This window comes from Saimiri boliviensis, chromosome 11, assembly GCF_048565385.1.
Source record: "Saimiri boliviensis isolate mSaiBol1 chromosome 11, mSaiBol1.pri, whole genome shotgun sequence".
In the NCBI taxonomy this organism is placed as follows: domain Eukaryota; kingdom Metazoa; phylum Chordata; class Mammalia; order Primates; family Cebidae; genus Saimiri; species Saimiri boliviensis.
In genome coordinates this window covers 109,772,767-109,789,405 of record NC_133459.1, presented here as the reverse complement: position 1 = coordinate 109,789,405, position 16,639 = coordinate 109,772,767, and the positions used below count along the sequence as shown (strand labels likewise).

Below are 16,639 nucleotides of genomic sequence, written 5' to 3'. Positions count from 1 at the left end.
ACATATAATTTTACATACAAAACTGATATAAGTTAGAAATCAAGGTATCTTTTGTGGGGCTTTTTTCATGTTATCCTAAATGTTTATTTAGTTCCACTTCTTAGACAGTCTTAATGCAATATAGCCAGTGTTATAAAAAGATTTCTAGGTATGCATTAAAAATCAAAGGTTTCAAGCTAGCTCTTCAGATTAGTGAGGATCATTTCTGTAAGTAGATTTTCCAGAAATAATGAGTAGAGTTTATCAATTTCTCATGGAAAAACTAATACAAATTTTGCTTTTAGGGATTACAACATGGATTTTTTGACTTTGAGACATTTGATGTGGATGAATATGAACATTATGAGGTTTGTACATTTAAGTTTTTTTTTACAAAACATAATTTCATGTTGATTAATTTTTCCCCCCTCATACTCATGTATTGCAAATTGAGTGGGTGCTAAATTAAAGCATTCTGGGGTTTTCAGTAGTGGTTAGTTTTGTCCTTTCTGCCTTGGTTATTTCCCTTGAATCAGGAGTCACCCAAATTTTATTTTGGGAAAACAACATGTCTATATATATTCTCCTATCAAATCTTAATTGACAATAACTTCGTACCTTAAGTTTATAAGAAAAAGTAATTTCTAATTATGGTTGGGTAGTAAAATTATAAGTTACTTTTATTTTAGCATTCAGGTTTTATTTATTTATTTTTGAGATGGTGTCTAGCTCTTTCAGCCAGGCTGGAATGCAGCGGCACGATCTTAGCTCACTGCAGCCTCTGCCTCCCCAGGCTCAAGCCATTCTCCCACCTTAGCCTCTCAAGTAGCTGGAATTACAGGTACATGCCACCATACCTGGCTATTTTTTTTTTTTTTTAAGAGATGGGTTTCACCATGTGGCCCAGGCTGGTCTCGAATTCCTGAGTTCAAGTGATCCACCGCCTCAGCCTCCCAAAGTGCTGGGATTACAGGCATGAACCACCATGCCTAGCCCCTTTATTATATTTTTGATTGGATCAATTTTATTTTGAAACATGGCTGAATTTATTTAGTTGTAAAAGTTGGCTAAATTTTTTTTTTTTTCTCATAGCATCATTACAGAACTTTTGACTAATTTCTTGACTGCTGAAAATGTAGGCAAAGGCTATCTCCAAGCTGGGTTATGCTGTAAGGAGATGTTGGAGAAGAGTAGGATAAGGAGGAGTCTAGAAATCGGTAACTTTCTGAAAGATGAAGTGTGAACGTGAGTAGGTTCAACATTCTCAGAATGTGAACTCATCATGTTGGGTTTCCCCAGAGTAGCAATACAATTTATCTCTTCCCTTAGTAAGATAAGGGCAGCCCTCACATTTGGGGTCCTATTTGGATATCCTGCTTCCGGGTTAAATGCAACATATCTGAAAAGAAACTGATCATCTTTTTACCCAAACATGGTCCCCTGCTTTGTCTGTGTTACAGCATTACCATCCTACTGAGCACCCAGGCTCAAGGCTAGAAACGTTGCTTTGTTTTCTTCCCTAACGTAGTGAGTATTGGGATCACTTCTACTGGTGCCACAGGATGTATTAATTATATCTGTCTTTCCTCTCTGTTCTCACTTCCTTCCCTCTGACTCAGGTCATTTCCTGTGGACCGTTCATTTTAATAGTTCTCTAACTGAGCACGGCCCTTCTTCTCCCAGGCTGTCTTAAACACACCTGAGTGATCCTGAAATAGAGTTCTCACCTTGCTTGTCTTGTTCTTGGCTCCAAACTGGCTGTTTCTCCCATGAACCTGCTGAAATGAGGATAAACTCCCCTGTCCTGGCATTCTTAGCTCTGATGAGCTCCAGCCTACCCTTCTAGCCGCATCTCCTGTTTCTTCACTGTACGTACTCTGTGTTCCAGCTCCTCTGAACTGCTTAGTTACTGTTTCTTGAATGTCTCTGTTCCCTGGCTGAGCTTGCTTTTTCCCAGATACCCATCTCCTTTCAACTTCCCCTCCTCCATTTCGTTTGTGTTAAAATCCTGCACAGATTAGATCTCACCTCTGGAGTACTCCTGGCCCCGTCCCCTGCAATTTCATGTGTTACAATTTGTACTTTCCATTTTTCTTATATCATGGCTATTTGCATACAAGCCTTATTAGGTTGCAGATTCTCTATGGATAGAATTGACCAAATGGAAAAACATATACTTTGTTCTTGGATAGAAAGACTTATCATGAAGCTGCTACTTTTCCCAAAATTAATAAATTTAATGCAATTTATTAAAAAATCCCAAAGAGAGTTATTTTTAATACCATAAAAACATTTTTAGTAGCGATAAAAAAAACCTTCCCCTCTAAAATCCCATAATTAGAAATGAAGGGAATACGTACTTATAAGAAAGAAGGCCAGATAACTTGTAGTACATATAAATCATTGAATGTTATGCAGTCATTGTAAAAAATGAATTGAGCTATACCACTTATCTTGGAATGATTTCTATAATGATTGTTAAAGAGAAAGCATACGGAAGAGTGCTTTAATATAGTCAGTCTTTGTAATAAAACAAACAATAATAAGACACTCCCTTGCCCACACATGTAGGTATCTACATTATATGACCAGAGGTGACTTACTCTGAAGATAATGAAGCTTAAATTTTAGTGGGCCTCAACCCCCAACTTGTATGGGCACCTTTTAGAGTCCTATACCCAATTTTGTGCTCATCATTTTTTATTGTAAGGTGGACTCTCAAATTAGATAAGTTTCAGATCCCCTCCAAAACCTGGACCTGGATCCCTGCCCCATGTATATGAGCATGAAGAATGCAAATGACCCATTGTATTGATTATTAAATATGGCCAAACACTAAAGCCATTTCAATTAAAGGAGAGACCGAGGTGGGAGAGTGTTGGAGGGGGTGAGAGAAGAAGGAACAATTCAAGGAAAAAACTAGTGGACATTTTATTTATTCCTTTCTCTCTCTCTTTCTTAACTTCAGTGGTGATGCTAAGGGTTGGTTGAAAATAGTCTTGAATAACCTGAAGCAGACAGTACAATTTTCTTCTTGCAAACCAACCAGCCAAACAAATGGGGAACAGTCAGTTTTGGTGAACATTTGAAAAATTTTGTCAAACAACTTCTTTTTTAAGAATGATTTATCTATTCTATCATAAAGCCTATAAAATAGAAAACCACAGTTGTGATTGGCAGGTGGTAGATATTTCTTAAATGTTTGCTTAAGGAATAAATGAATAAATTAAGGAACTCTTTCCTGATAGTCTGTGGACCCAGTCCTTTCCTGTCAGAATTTCTTTTGCAATTTGCCCTGTTCTAGTGAGTATGATATTTGGTGAACTTGTGGAATAGCTGAGTTCATACATTTTATTAGCTCCAGTAAAGTCAGTATTCCAATGAAAGTAGTGTAGATCTCAAAGTAAAATTTTATTGTTGACAGCAGTTTGTGAGAATGTAAGACTTAGATGATTAGGGGATGTTTGAGATGCAACTTTTCAAAGGCACTTTCTTTTTTTAACTAAAGTACATTTAGTGAATGATATGGCTCAAAGAAAAAAAAAGCCTAAACCAATAAGACTGAACCTCTATCGAAGATTAAGGGGAATCTTAGAGTGTTACTTATAAATGCTACTAATGATGAGGTCAACAGAATGTGAGACATACTTGTTGTATAAAGTCTACAGATATACCTCTGCCCATTCTGCAAAGGGTTATATCCATCTTCCTCCTGCAATTCCAGGGTGTAAAGCAGTGCTGTCCACTAGAAATATGGAAGTCATATGATGAAATTAGTTTTGATAATACATTTTACTTGTTGTAAATATATTGTTTGCATATTTACTAATATACCTGAAATAGCATTTCATATGTAAGCAAAATAGAAATTATTAATGATGTACATATTTTACATTTTTTTGAATAAAGTCTTGGAAGCCTAGTGTGTAGTTTATTTTATTTATTATCTTTTTTTTTTGAGACAGCGTCTCACTCCGTCACCGAGGCTGGAGTGTGGTGGTGCAATCTAGGCCCACTGTAGCCTCGACCCCCTGGACTCAAGCCATCCTGCCACCTCAGCCTCCTGAGTAGCTGGGACCACAGGTGTGCACCACCATGCCCTGCTAATTCTTGTATTTTTTGTAGACATGGCATTTCGCCATGTTGCCTAGGCTGGTCTCAAACTCCTGGGCTCAAGCAATCTGCCCACCTTTCCTTCCAAAGTCCTGAGATTGCAGGTGTGAGCCACTATGCCTGGCCTCCAGTGTGCAGTTTATACTATAGCATATCATCATTCAGACTAGGCACATGTCAAGTGCATAGTAGCCACACGTAGCTAGAGTATGGATTCTGCAAGGACAGGCTAGCCAATGTACTGTCATAGTCCATCAGGGTGACATGAAGCCCAGGTCACATCTCCTTGCTTCCTTCATGTGATCAACAGATCATATGAGAGTTAATTTCAAAGCCCTGTTCTGTTTAGAAAGCTCAAGATGAGATACCTCAGGCTTTTGCTTTATTTTCATGTGACTTGCAAATGGCCCGTTGTATTAAGTATTGATAAACAACACCAGGCGTTGGCCTCCATCTTGCAAAAGTGTCTTCCAAAATATGGTCTTTCCAGGTCCTTTACCAAGCTGTTGTGGAAATGTGCGGTTCCTCACATCTGCCCTGGTCAGACATGAAATTGGGGCAGCTATGCTGGGAGGGTCCAGGAAAGTAACTGTGAGACAGTGGTGCAAAAGCTTCCTCTAGGAATCGGCGTCAAAATATTTGTACTTCTCCAATAGCTTTCTTAATGTATTCTCAAAGAATACATACCTTGAGAGCCTTGAGAACTTTTACTCCTTTGAAATCTAGCCATTTCATATCTAGTTCAGAAAAATAAAAGGACTTTTTGTCCTAGGAAAAAGGAATGAAGATGAAAGAGCTTGAACATTCAATTAAATGATGTACCTGTAGCTATGCGAGGAACTATGCTCTCCCATAGTAAAGTTTAGTGGTTAATGCTAGTGCAGGCTAATACTCCGCTTGTAAGACCTGGAAGTGGCACCCGTATACAGAGTCCACCTTTAGTCAGTTTTCTTCTGTTTTTTGGGGGATAGCTGTCTTTACCAAACAAGACGTTGCCCAGACGCCAGCGATCATTTATGATGCACTGTGAAGCAGTTATTATTTATGAGAGACTATTTGAAGTTATGTCTTTAGTTTGTAATGTTGCTTGTCCCAAAGGCTTTCCACTGTTTTCCAGAAGGCTGGCCATGTTTGATGATGGAAATACGATTCAGTAGGAGTGCCCCGTTCTTAGGGTTGGGTTTAAGGGAAGAAATGAAGAGAAATGGTGCTTCATTGGCAGCACTGGGGGTGCCTCATCACTGTGGCTTACACTTATTACCCCATTCAAAACTCACCCCATGCAATTTCAAGGAGCCTCCTTAAAGATCTATTTGGGGATTAGGTGGAGTTAAAGTTCAAAACCACTTTCAAAACTGAATTAATACTTTTTCTTTGAGCTATTTTCTAGCTGCCATTATCTTCCCCCTGCCATAAGTCACTCCATTTTTGTGTGTGAAAAACCAGATTATGAGGATATTTTCCAGAATATCAAGCTATTGTGGCCTTAATCCTGTACTTTTAAATGTGAACAAAGCCAGGCCACTTCTTTACCATTGTCGTGACAGAAGTTAAGAGCCATGCTTGGCCTGCATGCCTGATGACAGAGGCAGTATGACTGTCTTGACAATAGTCACTGCACAGAGCGTCCTTTTGTTTTTTCATTATGGCACATGGAAAAAAGGATAATATTTGCCCAACACCCTGTGATTATAGCTCACAGCTGTTGGCAACTGGCCTGAGGACTCTGGGTGCCCTAGTCTGCCCAGGCAGCTCCATTCTGGTCACACTGGTTAGGAAGCTTTGCTTTAGAGAAATAATGGTGTGCAGATGAACAATTGTTTTTGAGAGACAAGTGGCCACACCATACTCCTTTTGGCCTCATTCTTATAACTTTTCAGTTCATTTGTTGAACAGATATTAAATGCCTACTGTTTGTGCTATATATTTGCTAAACCCAGCGTTTCTTTTTGTTTGTTTGTTTTTTAGGAGGCTGCCGGTAATATCATCTCTCCATGTGTAGGGTTAAAGCCTTTGGTCTTGTCATTCATGTATTCTTGTGCCTTATTCTGCAGAAGTTGCCATATTTGAGTCTTGCCCCAAACCCCCATTTTTATGCTTATCAAATTAGTTGTGATACAGAATTTCTCATTGATCCATAACAGACTGAAACGTGGATTATTTTATTCCTGAGACATTCAAGCAATTCACAGGTTATCATCATTGCTATCTTCACCTAAAGGATGCTTTTTTGGGAAAAGACCATTTCTATTCTAGGAGGTGATTTCACATTATTTTAGCCACATTGCAAGATAGCCCATCTGGGAACTGTTTGTGATAAAGCATGGGTTCATTCTGGATGCCTGGGATTAGGTATTTCTTGGGTCTTGGGCCTCCTCGATCAAGGCTGCGCATGACTATCAGGGTGTAGGTTTTAAAAATTAAGTCTGATTACATCATTCCCCTGTTTTAAGTCCTTCATGGGCTCCACACTGACTAAAGGTGTGGAGGAAACACAAACTCCTTACTATGGCACGGAAGGCCCTTCTTGACATGGGCTTGTCCTTCCTCTCCACCCTTGCCCTTTTCCATTCCCTCTCCACACCCAAAACCACGCAGCTCACCAAGTGGTGGCTTCTGTGCTTTTGCACGTGCTCTTGCTCCCTCCTCCTGCCGGTCAGCTCTTCTTTCTGGTCCACTGTATTTACATGGCTGACTGTTAAGTCCTTCTCAGCCCCTTGGAAGCTCTTCTCACGTAGGCCTGTGTGATACTCTGTTTATACATCTGCAGGTGCTTTTGGGCAGGAACTGTCTGATTGTTTGAATGAGTAACCTGGTAGCACAGTATACTCATAGTGGGTAGTTCTTATTTGTGGAATGAAAGGACTAATGAAAAAATGTGTGAATAAATGCTAAAAACAGGAGGATAGCACATTTCAAGATATTTTATGTGATCTGTTTTCAGTGGAAAGTGCCTAAAACATGTTAATTAAGAATTCATTCTGATTTTGAGGTAGTATTCCAAGGGACAAATTTACCATGGTACACAACTTCTTCAAATGATGTTTCTTTCTTTTATCAGCAGACAATCTATTCTGCAAGAGTGAGGTTTTTTGTTTCTAAGTCAGTGATTTACAACACAGATTGCTAGATATTTTAATCCAAGATCCGATCTACATGTGACATCAATTTAGTTTAATATGTGACTAGGGACTGTCTCTAAGTTGACTCTTGTCACCCTTCACTGCGTAAGTAAATTGTCAGATTGACCAGGTGGTATAGAGTCCTAACAATGGCTTTTTAGCACCTGCCTTGAGAAACAGTAAAGTTTGTTAGGCCTCACGTCTCTCAACAAGTCACATCAGGTCAACAACAGGAGTCAGTGTTGTTGAACACTGAAATTATGATGCTTCAGGACTTTGCTTTGGATTAGAATTTGTATAGCAAACCAAAATGTCATCTGGATGCTGCTTGGTCTGTCTTCTTTACATGTTGGTGGATTGTAGAACTGGAAATATGGGACTGCCATAGGACAGGGTCAAGCAGTGCCCAGAATGCAAGTATGTGGGCATGTCCTCACCACCTGGAGCAGTTATGGAAGTGCGCCTCCCATGGTGATTTGAATAGAAGAACTATTAGAAGAAGCATTCTCCTCTGACCATCTGGTAGTGTTGATTATACCACTCTAAAACCTCAAGTTTAAGGAAGCAAAATTACTTCCTGGCCATTGCAACTGCAAAAGTGAGGGGACCCAGTGCTTCTGTATCTGTTACACCCATTGCTGGTTCAGAGGTCACATTGGTTAAATCTATAAAATGTTTTGAGACCTACCCTGTCCTAAACAATTCCCCATAGCTTTTTTTTTTCCTTCCCCTTTAATAATTGTTTGGTATCTTTTTCCTTCTTTTATCTCCAAACTTCTTAAGAGAGGAGTCTCTAATTATGGTCTGGCCTCTACTGAAACTGTTCCTGCTAACACTTGTAAAACCAAGTGGCTATGCTTGTTCTTCCTACTTGGTTTATTCTGTGGTCGCTCTCTACTTCACATTCCTTCCCTAATTTGTAATGTGCTGTCTTCTGGATTTCTCCTCCCTCCATGGCTAACTGTCTTTCTAAGCCTCCCTCGCAAGTCCTTTCTCTTGCTTTGCCCACCCTGATATGCTGGGGTTCTCTAGGCCTTCCTGATTTCTGGTTATACACTTTGTATGATTGAGTGCCTCTAGTTCCAAGTTTCAACAACTATGTATGTGCTGCTGACTCCAAATCATCTTTGCATCGTGAGCATTGGAGTGGCATCTGCAAATGTACCCTGGATTTTTGCCCCATGCTGTTGTATCAGCAGAGGTGTTCACTGACAGGGACTGTTGGAAAGGGCCGCTTCATGTTTTCCAACCCTGCTGTCTCCCCGCTGCTGCAGCTGATGCCAGCAGAGGTGAAGCAGTCGTCCACATGGGACACTCCTCTTTCCCTCCACCGCACCGTCCTCCTCAAAAGCAAGTCTAAATTAAAAATCTAGAGTTTGTTATTTAAAGCCAGATGGCATGCCAACTTAATTTAAGCCAAGTGATTCAAATATTTACTTTGCTTTAAGCTCATAAAGTGCCCGTCTTTACAGCATAGTTGTGTGTGTGTGATACGACTATACTGTCAACACTGTTTTGTTGTTTTAGAAGTTAGGGAATACAAAGAAGGCATTTTTAAATGAATTTGAAAAAGGCATTGTGGTTCTGCCTTATTAACTTTCAAAATAGTCCTTGTGCCACTGTCATGCCTCTTATGTACTTCTAGTATCACACTTTTAAAGTTTAATGTGACTCTTTCTTTAATGGATAAAACAGAGATGAGAATAACACCTACCTCATAAGGTTACTATGAGAATTAGGTAAGTTATATAGAATACAGCAGAGCTTAATGCAGAGTCAGTGGTATCCACGTATTTGCTGCCATTTTTGTTACTGTTATTTGTCATTCCCACTTGCCTTCAGATTCCATAAAAGCACAGAGAATTCTTTTTATTATTTTATGTATTATACCAATTTACAGTCCTTGATATATAATAAAGGCTCAGCAAATGTTTAAATGAATGTTGAATTGCACCTCAAAACTGCTTTTCCCTGTTTTCCTAGAAAACACATCTGTTGATAAAGGAAATCAATCTTGTAATTGTCAACCTCAAAGACTATCTTTTCTATCTTACAGTAGGTTTATTATAGTAGTAAAAAGGTCAGATAGTTTTCAGTGTTTGGACTGAAAAATGTATCTGTGACTATTACTATAGAATCACAGATGTATTTCTTAGAAATTGTAAAAGCTGGCCAGGCGTGGTGGTTCATGCTTGTAATCCCAGCACTTTGGGAGGCCAAGGTGGGTGGATTTTGAGATCAGGACTTTGAGACCAGCCTGGCCAACACAGTGAAACCCCGTGTCTACTAAAAATACAAAAGAATTACTCAAGCATGGTGGCATGTGCCTGTAATCCCAGCTACTCGGGAGGCTAAAGCAGGAGAATCGCTTGAACCCATGAGGTGGAGGTTTCACTGAGCTGAGATTGCACCATGGCACTCCAGCCAGGGTGACAGAGTAAGACTCTGTATCCAAAAAAAAAAAAAAAAGAAAAAAAAAAAGAAATTGTAAAAATTTATGTCTTTTAGTCAAATTATATTTTGAATGCACTAAGAGAGTGAGCTATTCAAAAGAAAGCTGTGAATCTTTTGTAGACTGGAGAATCCTACGCCACAGTGAGTAACAACACTTAAATGTGTCAGTTTCAGGAATTCAGATTTTTTATTTTGGGTTTCTCTTATAGTGAAGAACATCTCTAGTTTTTTTGCATAGTATTTGGTAGGTAGTAGGCTTTAGATCAGAAGTGGTGAAATCATAGTCTTGCCTCATCCTTGCTTAGAAATTTGTTTACGAAATGTGGTAGGGTTGGGAAGTACCTTAAGTTCCTATCTGATCTAGATTTCTTTGAAGTGTATGTGTGTGTTTAATTAGAAAAACCGATTTGTGTCATGTAAAGTATTTTAGTATGGATAAATATTGACATTTGTATAATTCACTATGAACAAAGGCACAAATATTAACTTTCAAAGACTACCAAAGTGAGCTTATATTAGGCCAATTAAAAGCTGTAACCTTCTTATTAATTTTTTTCATTATTATTATTATTATTATTAATTTTATTCCATCAACTTTATCCTGGGTGCTGAATATACCCTAATATTATCTAGTGTTTATTTTTTTGGGTAGGAAGATTTGCACACATATTCTTTTGGTTTTGTGAATGAATGTATCTTAGGAAGCTCCTTGCCTCTCTCCATGTGATTAATTATAAAAGGTTGCTATTTAGCCAAATGGATTTCTGTACTCCAAATAAGCAGATATAGTACAGTGTATTTATCTAGCATACTTGGTTGGTGGTCAGGGATACAGAAATAGTGACCATAGAAACCTGTTTTCTTTTATCGTTCATAAAGAATTGGTTTTAGTCTCTTGATTAGAGAGTACCTTTATTCTTGAATTTTCAAATACTGTTTTAAGTTTAATAATTACTTGAAGGATATTGGATCATTAATTTGAGACTTTTATTTAAACAAGCAAATGTTTAATTGCCATAATTAGATTTTTTATTTAAGTTGTTATAAATAGAAGCTATGCTTGAGGTTTAACTTCGCATGTGCATTCGTAACACTCAGGGTCTCTTAGATTTTACTTAGGGCATTTTGGAGATATTATGTTTATTACAACTAGATTAAATGCAGTTCAGATGTTTATAAATGTGATGCACAGTTTTACATATAACTTTTTATAACTGGGAAGAAACATCTGCATTTTAAAAATGACAGTTTTATTTTATAGCCAAGTTTTGATTTTCATGGAAATGATAATGGGTAATGTAAGTAATTAGAGTAGTGGTTCCAGTTTGTTTTTAAAGGCCATGTTTCAATTTATTTAACAAATATTTATTGTGTTCTTATGGTAGAGTACAGACTCTATATTTGGCTCAGTTTTGTACTATTGTGGTCCTTGCCATATAATGGGGGAAAGAAAGCTTTTTATATGGATAAGTAATGGATGGTCCAGTGCAGAGAACTACATTGCTTCCCTTCCCTGAGAATGGAGATAAGGAGGGCAAGGGTGGGAGTGGTTGGGGAGAGTAAAGGCGGCATAAGTTAAGAGGAGATACATATATTTTATGATGCATTGCACTAATGCCTCCCAATGTCTGCAAAATTTTGGGTAACTTTACTTGTGCCCCAGCGTCCCAAGGTTCAGAGGCACATGGGGAAGGGAAGAAAATGGGGAAGATGATGGAGCCATGGGAAGGTACTTGGCCCCTTTCTTGGTCTTTAAGCCTTTTCTGAGGATATCTTAGCGTGTATAGACTAGAGGCTGATAACTGGTCCTCACGTCAGCCAACAGGCATGCTTTATTTGGTTTCACAGGAGTTAATGACTTAATTTTAAAAGTCAACATTTTAAAAACAGATTTCACATGAAAATTCAGTTGGAAGATCAGCTGTGTTTCCTGCAAGGTGCTTCATTAGCTGGAGTGGAGGAGCACCTGACTCTAGAGGAGCCCCTGCCTCTGTATGTCACTTGCCTGACTCTTTTTATCCCCCACAGTACAGTTTGGCTGACTGGTTTGTGGAATGGATGAGCCAATATCCCCCGCTCCTGCCTCTTGCCATTTCCCCATCTAAAAACTGGCATTCAAAAGAGATATCAGCCCTTTAAAAATAGAAAAAAAAAAAAAAAAAATTGGAGGTGTATTCATCGTGAGCTTGATATTTACAGATTTTTTTTCATTGTTTAAAATAGGTTTACTGCATTTATGGAAAGTGTTCATATTTCCCATTTTCTCTTATTTTCCTTTATTTATTGCCAGGACAAACGATGTTTGTTTTCATTTCATTTCTTTGTGGAGTGGCCAGGAGACAAACATTTTATGCAAAATACCTCTATTGTAAATGAAAGTTTCTAAATGTTTCATATGGTCTAGACACAAGTTTTGTAAAGTGATTGAATTCCTAAATAGCAATTTCAGAATCAGGTGCATGTTTTTATTTTAAGCTGCATTTGTCTACATATATGTCTAATTAGTCTAGCAGTAAGAGTGAAAAGCAGTTTTATTTCTAAGGGTCTTCTAAAGTGTATAAGAATTATAAAATGTTTTTCTTCTCTTTTCTCACAAAATTCTACCAGCGAGTTGAAAATGGTGACTTCAACTGGATTGTTCCAGGAAAATTTTTAGCATTTAGTGGACCACATCCTAAAAGCAAAATTGAAAATGGTAGGTTTTTCTTTCCTTTGCCATCCAAACATTTATTTTGATTCACCTTTCTAAGTTTCTTAACTTCCTCAGATAATTATTTTCTTTGATAGTATTCTTCAAAGAATATTTATTCATAATTTTAAAAATTGAACCCTAGTAACTAGTGTGTTAAATATTGTACTTCCAGTAGGTGGAGCTATAATCACGGTTTTAGAACTAACAAATTTTTAGCTTGCCATAAATTGGATGTTCACTTTACCTGACCCCCCCATTATTAGAGAAGAATCTGAGAAACAAACTGGTCAAACCCATAAGCAGATTGCTGTTTCTTTCAGTAGTTCTCAGATTTATTTGTTGGTAGAGTGCTATACATCAAGGTATTCTTTGGGTAACACCGTGTTGAATAATGATAATGAAGACAGTGTGTCATGCATTGAATACGCAGGTACTCATTACACAAATCAAAGCATTATCTCTTTTAACACTCAGCACAACTCTATGAGATACAGATATTGTTGTCTCCATTTTAGAGAGGAGTATATTGAGCTTTATTAGTAGGGAATTTGCCCAAGGTCACAAAGTAATAGGCAGAACTGGTACTCCAAACCAGAGGAGGGCTCCTTAACATTGCCACTGCACTGATATGCTTAGTTCCGTTTTGAGAACTAGGTACAATTTTCTAGCTGACAGTAATTAAACTACTTATTTGCAGCATATTTATTGCCTTGGGCATACATATTTAGGAAAAAATAAAAGCAAAACAAAAAATAAACCTTTCAAATGAAACATGATCAGCTGTGCAAGTTTTTTTTTTTTTTTTTTTTTGAGACGGAGTTTCGCTCTTGTTACCCAGGCTGGAGTGCAATGGCGCGATCTCGGCTCACCGCAACCTCCGCCTCCTGGGTCCAGGCAATTCTCCTGCCTCAGCCTCCTGAGTAGCTGGGATTATAGGCACACGCCACCATGCCCAGCTAATTTTTTGTATTTTTAGTAGAGACGGGGTTTCACCATGTTGACCAGGTTGGTCTCGATCTCTCGACCTTGTGATCCACCCGCCTCGGCCTCCCAAAGTGCTGGGATTACAGGTCAGCTGTGCAAGTTTTCCCATTAATACTTATTTTGTACTTTTGTACTTACGAATTTTTTCTATCTACTAACATTACCTAGAAGACAAGTAATGATAAACAACAGTGGTTGAAAAATAACCATGAACAGAATGGCTTCTTTTTTTCTTTTCTCTATATCTGATCATAGAGGTGGAATACCAGTGTTCTGAGGGAATCCACCTTGAAACCCTTGGTCTAGATTTATTCTTCAGTTAGGCATGGTGGCATGTGCCTGCAATCCCAGCACTTCGGAAGGCCGAAGTGGGAGGATTGCTTGAGGCCAGGAGTTTAAGACCAGCCTGGGCAACATAGCAAAACCCTGTCTCTTAAAAAAATTTTTTTTTTTCTTTAATCACCATCTCCTAAAATGTAGTTTCATTGTATATTGTTGTTATTCATGCATTTAGTTTTTATAATTTGAGCTTTCATAAATATGCTTATCATTTTACACCTGTGACTTATCTAATAGGGAACTCTGCTTGAATCATGAATAATGATTTAACTGTGCGGATGGGCAATCCAGGTCTAGAGAGTTAAGCTCACTAACAGGACACCTCTATGGTGAAGCCAGATTTTGATCTTATCACTTATAAGCTTGCTAAAGAATATTATCTGGTCTGGACATTCAATAATTAACCTCTGTCATTTTGGGTTGTTAGGAATTACATATTGATAACCTGAGGAAACTGCTTTCTGACGGTCAGACTTTCAAAATAAGATTGACTAAATCTGCTTTCTGTGCAAAATTATCTGACTCAGGCCCAGGAAATGTTAGTAGGGATATTTTTTCAGTTGTAGTTTCGTTGTTGGGTATTTGTTTGGCAAAGTTGAAAGACTTTCACATTTGTGATTCATATGTTTGACTGTGTTTTCTTAATGAGAAATTGAGAGGTGTAATTTTAAAAGCCATTTAAAATGTTTTTATATATATGGAACACTGTATATTCTATGCATACGTGCATTAAAAAAATTTTTTTAAGCAAAAGTAGGATCATAACATAATTACAATCTTATAGCCAGGTTTCTTCACTTAACATATCATAGACTTCTTTCTGTAGCAGTAAATATAGATCCATGTTATTATTTTCCACGACTGAATTGCATATTATTCTACCATATGACTGTGCCATATTGTGTTAATTTATTTTTGGTTTTGTTTTTTTAGAGACAGGCTCTTGCTTTGTTACCCAAACTGGAGTGCAATGGTGTGATCGTAGCTCATTGCAACCTTGAACTCCTGTCCTCAAGTGATCCTCCTCCCTCAGCCTCCAAAGTACCTGGGACTACAGGGCATGCCTCATCACACCTGGCTGATTTTTTTTTTTTTTTTTAAATTTTTAGTAGAGATGAGGTCTCTTTATGTTGCCCATGCTGGCCTTGAACTCCTGGCCTCATGTGATCCTCTTGTCTCACAAAGCACCAGGATTACAGGTTTAAGCCACTGAGCCCAGCCTGTTAATTTATTTTTGAATGAGATCTAAGTTGTTTTTCACTTATTCTTTTCTTTTTTAATTTCACCATTTATTTAACCAGATGAAGAGTTTTTCGCTTTTTAAAAACTGCTGTGGTTGGCAGACATGTTCATACAACTTTTTGCAGCTTTTGTTTCTTCTTTAAATTGTTAGAATCATTAGATAAAATGATGTGCATATTTCGTATAATAATTTTTAAGTGTCAAAAATATTTAAAACATCTTTTTGGTCCCATATTCAATATGGGGAAAAATTGTAGCATTTGCTTACCTGCCTGGAATGGTGCTAAACCTCTTGTACACACATCATCTGTTTAGTGATCAGAACCACCTCCTGGAGCAGGTATTTATTTTATGGAAGAGAAGCTGGAGGCCTATAGGAATTACCTAACTTGTCCAGGTTCATAGGCCAGTAGTTGTTGGTGTGTGGATTCAAACATTTGTCTATGTAATTCTGAATTCTGTGTTCTTTTAAATGTTGTCATAGAGGATGTACATGCTCAATCTAGAAGATTTAAGCAATATAAAGAGTAAAACTCTTTAAAAACATATAATCAAGAAATAATCACTTTAAGGTATTGCTCTACATGAATATTTTATTCTATGCATATATTGTACCCTCTCTTATTGACATAAAAACATCTGAAAGTATATTTTTCTCACCATTGTCAGCTTTTATGATGCCTAGAACAAATTCATTTAAGGCTACCATTGGTAAAATATTGCTGTTTTCCTGGAATTTCCATTTTAAGATCTGATATTCACTATAAGCTTCACTATATATTTTTTTTGGTAAAGGGCTTTAACTTTGTAAATGCTTTTTGAAGTTGAGAAAATAATTTTCTGATGGACTTAATAAACCTGATCCAATTACAGTGACATCATGATAATTTTTTTTTTTTTTGCATTGAGAAGCCTGTGTTTTTCTGAGAAGGCTGAAAGTCATTTTAGGGGCTTTTTAGTAGAAGAGCTGAGGCTTTAAAGAAATGATCAAATAGCTGTTGCTAGGAGATAGCTAAAGGAAGCTGTAAAATCTTGGGATCTGGGCAGAATGTATTCTAAGAATCTGAAGTGTGTGTTTGTGTCAACGGGGAACACTAGGAGTTTCTTTTAGCCATTTTGATTCACATTGTTTTGACAGTGGGGAAGAGAAGAGCCCTACTTTTTTTTTTTGTTAAACAATTTTGAATTGATAAACGATGGGTAATAACAGAATGAAACAGATATTTTGGATTTCAGATTTTTTGTAAAAAATGTCTCTTAACTGTCACTGTCATTCTCATTTCTATTTAAACACGCACACACAGAAAGATAGCTTCAGACTGAGAATCCCAACAATTGGAGGCATCAGCCTGCTCCTTTAATAAGAGGAGCCCAGCGTCCCATTTAGTAAAGAGCCTGGGCAGGTTGAAGCCTGGCTGTATTCCTTATTGGCTGCGTGAGCTTCAGTGAGTTCCACAGCTTCTCTGAGCATCAGTTTTCTTGTATATCACAGTGGGAGAAAGACGATGCTCACTGCAGGCACCTAGTGAGGATTGGAGCTGTTATATGAAGTGCCTTGCACTGTATCAGGCACACATAATAGGCGTTTATAAGATAGCAGGTATTATGGTTACATTTTTATCATTAGCTAGCCTAATCAACAGATTTTATGTCTTTTCTGCATTTGCCTGCTCATTTTGCAGTTTTTACTTTTAATAATGACTGAGGGGGCTAG

At 37.7% G+C, this 16,639-nt stretch overlaps 1 protein-coding gene across 9 annotated transcripts in view; it reads left to right on the top strand.

Annotated features, from left to right (window-relative positions):
- Positions 1-16,639, top strand: part of CDC14A (cell division cycle 14A) — a 182,824-nt gene that overhangs the window by 92,446 nt on the left and 73,739 nt on the right. For 8 of the 9 annotated variants that reach the window (XM_003933257.4, XM_010343810.3, XM_074381351.1 and 5 more), the window contains 2 exons: positions 285-347; positions 12,276-12,363. In XM_003933257.4, the coding sequence (XP_003933306.1) occupies positions 285-347; positions 12,276-12,363 (151 nt within the window). The remainder of the gene's footprint in view (positions 1-284; positions 348-12,275; positions 12,364-16,639) is intronic. The other variant, XM_074381355.1, reaches the window with a different exon arrangement.